At 48.0% G+C, this 4,260-nt stretch overlaps 1 protein-coding gene across 1 annotated transcript in view; it reads left to right on the top strand.

The window, feature by feature from the left end:
* The window catches only part of LOC117442744 (titin-like), a gene marked incomplete at its 5' end in the record, with an annotated part of 210,055 nt that overhangs the window by 74,842 nt on the left and 130,953 nt on the right, over nucleotides 1-4,260 (top strand). Inside the window, 6 exon segments of the mRNA XM_071202478.1 lie at nucleotides 141-224; nucleotides 598-865; nucleotides 2,046-2,306; nucleotides 3,682-3,891; nucleotides 3,996-4,073; nucleotides 4,167-4,193. Coding sequence (XP_071058579.1) covers nucleotides 141-224; nucleotides 598-865; nucleotides 2,046-2,306; nucleotides 3,682-3,891; nucleotides 3,996-4,073; nucleotides 4,167-4,193 — 928 coding nt within the window.

The following is a 4,260-nucleotide window of genomic DNA, read 5'->3' as shown; positions in this document are numbered from 1 at the left end:
AGAGTGGTGTGTGTGTGTGTGTGTGTGTGTGTGTGTGTGTGTGTGTGTGTGTGTGGCTGTGTGTGTGTGTGTGTGTGTGTGTGAGCGTGTGTGTGTGTGTGTGTGTGGACGTCCTGATGGATAACGCGTGTGTTCTGCAGGAAGTGGAACGTGCAGACAGAGAGTCGGATGAGGACATGGCTCGCCTGGTGGCCGACCTTCAGAAGAGGATGGAGCGCACAGAGGTCAGGGGGCACACTGAGGATATTTCAAACTGATCTGCGGACACATTTGATTTGATGCAGAACAATTAAAAACCTTGAGAAACTTCTACGACATTAACGGTTAATATTAAATAACGATGGATCCACGTCGAGGCATCCTATTTAGAGGGTCCCGATAGTTTATGGACAGTAGTAAAAACTATCTGTGATTGGAATGTGAGATAAATAATAAGATAATAACTACTTCAGAAATACAGGACACTTGTAAGCAACTCTTAAGAGATCAAACTGAAAGAATTAATTAAATAAAGCGACATGCGACTTCATCCATGCAGACACACATCCCCCCGCGCACAGACAACACCGCAATCTAACGTGTGTCTCCCCGCTGCAGCCGGTGACGGTGATGAAGGACATCTCGGACCAGTGCATCTTCACCCAGAAGGAGGCGCTGTTCGAGTGCGAGGTGAAGATCAACTACCCCGAGATCACGCTGTCCTGGTACAAGGGGACGCAGAAGCTGGACTCGGGCGACAAGTACGACATCAGCATCAGCGGAGACCGCCACCTGCTGAAGGTCAAGAACTGCCAGCCCGCCGACCAGGGGAACTACCGGGTCGTCTGCGGGCCGCACATCTCCAGCGCCAGGCTGGCCGTCGCCGGTCAGTACTCAGACGCTCAGACGCTCAGAGACTCAGACGCTCAGACGCTCAGAGACTCAGAGACTCAGAGACTCAGAGACTCAGAGACTCAGAGACTCAGACGCTCAGAGACTCAGACGCTCAGAGGCTCAGAGACTCAGAGACTCAGACTCAGAGACTCAGAGACTCAGAGGCTCAGACGCTCAGAGACTCAGAGACTCAGAGGCTCAGACGCTCAGAGACTCAGAGACTCAGAGACTCAGAGACTCAGTACTCAGAGACTCAGAGACTCAGAGACTCAGAGACTCAGAGACTCAGAGACTCAGAGACTCAGAGACTCAGAGACTCAGAGACTCAGAGACTCAGTACTCAGAGACTCAGAGACTCAGAGACTCAGAGACTCAGAGACTCAGAGACTCAGTACTCAGAGACTCAGAGACTCAGACGCTCAGACGCTCAGAGACTCAGAGACTCAGAGGCTCAGACGCTCAGAGACTCAGAGACTCAGACGCTCAGAGACTCAGAGACTCAGACACTCAGACACTCAAAGACTCAGACACTCAGAGACTCAAAGACTCAGAGGCTCAGACGCTCAGAGACTCAGAGACTCAGACGCTCAGAGGCTCAGACGCTCAGACGCTCAAAGACTCAGAGACTCAGAGACTCAGACGCTCAGACGCTCAGAGGCTCAGAGACTCAGAGACTCAGACGTTCAGACACTCAGTGCATAAATACTCTAAACCAGTAACAGTCCTGGAAAATGTTAAAAAGTGCAACGAATATGCTTTAATCGGAGGAAAAGTCAAAAATTCCAATCTGAAAAACAATCCAAATTATGAGAAAAACTTCAAAAATGAGAAAAAGAAAAATAGTCAGAAATCTGAGGAAAAATAAGAAATCTGAAAATAAGTACAATTATGAGAAAAAAGTCAAAAATCTAAAAACTGGTAAAAAGTCAACATTTTTAGAAAAAACCCGATTCGGAGAAGAAATTCAAATCCTAGAGAAAAGATTTAAAATCTGAGAAAATGCTCTCTCTACCGTTTCTAGTGACGCGTGGCCTCGTCTGCGTCGTTCCCTCTAGCTCTGAACACAACGCGCAGCAGGCACTTTGTCAGCGTCATGATAAAGCTTCATGTGCTGTAAGAGTTCTACTGTCAGCACGTTTTCTCACGCTGCGTTTCTCTGCTCTGTGTTGCAGAGCCGGAGGTGGAGAAGCACCTGCAGGAGACCTCGGGTAAGGAAGGCCAGTCATGCTCGCTGTCTTGTCAGTTGTCCATCCCTAATGTAGAAGCTCAGTGGTTCAAAAACGGGAAGCGTTTAGAGATGAAGGGCAGGTACACGTCGGAGGTGAAACACAAGGTTCAGAAGCTTCTGATCCGAGACCTGAAGACCCAAGACCAGGGCCGGTACTCCTGCAGGTACCAGACCCTGGAGTCCTCGGCCGACCTGTGGGTGGAAGGTGTGTACAGGAACCGTCCTGCTAGCGTCTTCACTAACCTCTTCAGACCCCCCCATATGAGACTAACGCCCGACTCTTTTTTCTCTCTTTCTTCTGGGATCCACTCCTTCTGTCTTAACTCTTCACGCTCTGGACTATCTTGCAAAAAACAAAACGTCCCGCCATCATCTCATTCGGCTGTCTTCTTACGACTGAAATCCATCAACCCCCCCCCCCCCAAACATCCACCCATCATCAGCAGGGGTGCACCGATCTGGATGCTGCATTGTGTTGTGTGGAAGAGACGTTATCTTTAAAGGATGAGCATCGGATCGTGCTGCATCACCGATATCATAGAAATCAGGAATTTAGATTCCGAGTTTGATTGAACGAGATCACCTGCGATAATAACGTTTAAAATGAGAGATACTGCAGCATACCAAATCCAGCACTTCCTAAACAGCTGACCACCAGGGGGCGTTGCAGGTGTTTGGCTTGATGTGTGTGGTCAAAGCTCTCCTTAATGTTGCAGCTGCAGTCCAGATTATATGCTGTCTATCAAAGGTTTTACAGTCAGGTGAAGAAGCAATTTATTAGATGCAAACAATTGACCCATCGTATAGTTTTGTCAGATATCCTTGAAAGCAAACGGTCGTTGTCCCGATGGCCCATTACTCTGTCCCGATGGCCCATTACTCTGTCCCGATGGCCCATTACTCTGTCCCGATGGCCCATTACTCTGCACTTAGAGTAGTCCGAAACACGTTCTATTGAACATTATTATGTGTCTGAAAATACCTGGTTTTCGCCAAAGAAATCTGCTATTTCAGAATGTCCCATTATTCCAAACCCCTCGTCGTTCCATTACCAAAAGCCGACTTCTCTTAAAACTGCTTCCGAACTTTGTAAAACCAAACATAACAAATAGTGAAATCCTTTTTAAGTGCAAATACAAATAGGTCAAAACGTAAACAGGAATTCAAGCTCTACACAACAAACAGAAAAGTGTCGATGCACTCTCCTTGCAAAGAGTGAAACACAGTCATGTTGGTGGCTATTTGAGATTCTAAAAACAGAGACATTGTTTAAAAGCATCCGACACTTTGTATTCGCTGCCGGCCCCAGAGGTTGCCCGGTTCAGTGGTGTTGCAGGTGTACCGGTGTTCCTCAGACGTAGTACAGGTGTAATCAGTCGTAGAATAGATCGTCCCGAACATCACGGATCCAGCTGGTTCATCGGATCGGTGCATCCCTCGCCTCGCCCTCTGATCATCGTCTCTAACCGTGTGGATGTTGTGTCCATCAAAAACAAAAACGACTACCATTCAAGTGTTGTCTTACATTCCTGGTTGTGATGCCAAACACGTTTACCCATTCCCGTCTTTATCTGTTTTAGCTGAACAAATTCATTTCACCAAACGCATCCACAACATCGAAGTCAACGAGCGCCAGTCGGCCACCTTTGAGTGCGAGGTGTCCTTCGACAACGCAATCGTTTCGTGGTACAAAGACACCTGGGAACTGCGAGAGAGCCCGAAGTACAACTTCACAAGCGAGGGCCGAAGACATTTCATGGTCATCCGAAACGTGGCCACCGAAGACGAAGGTGTGTAGAGCGCCGCGAGACCCGACACAGAGCCCACAGAGTTTTTTTACCTCATTGTTTTGATGCCTTGAGTGTTAAACGTCTTCATTGATGATCCCGTGTAGGCGTGTACTCAGTGATTGTGAGGTTGGAGCCCCGAGGAGAGGCTAAGAGCACGGCTGAGCTTTATTTGTCTGGCAAAGGTACAGTCAGACGCCGCCATCTTTCTCTGTTTCTGTTCAGCTCCTGTCTGGGGCCGCCTCTAACACGTTGTTCACTCTCCCCCTCTTTCACAGAGATTGAATTAGCAATGGTGCCCATGGGTAAGTCATTCAATTATTCGACAACTTCAATCTATTAGCGACATTGAAGGTGAATCCTCTTGTTCTC

The sequence above is a fragment of the Pseudochaenichthys georgianus genome, unplaced genomic scaffold, assembly GCF_902827115.2.
Source record: "Pseudochaenichthys georgianus unplaced genomic scaffold, fPseGeo1.2 scaffold_465_arrow_ctg1, whole genome shotgun sequence".
NCBI lineage: Eukaryota > Metazoa > Chordata > Actinopteri > Perciformes > Channichthyidae > Pseudochaenichthys > Pseudochaenichthys georgianus.
Note: the sequence above shows the minus strand (reverse complement) of the source record. Positions and strands in the feature narration are given on the sequence as shown.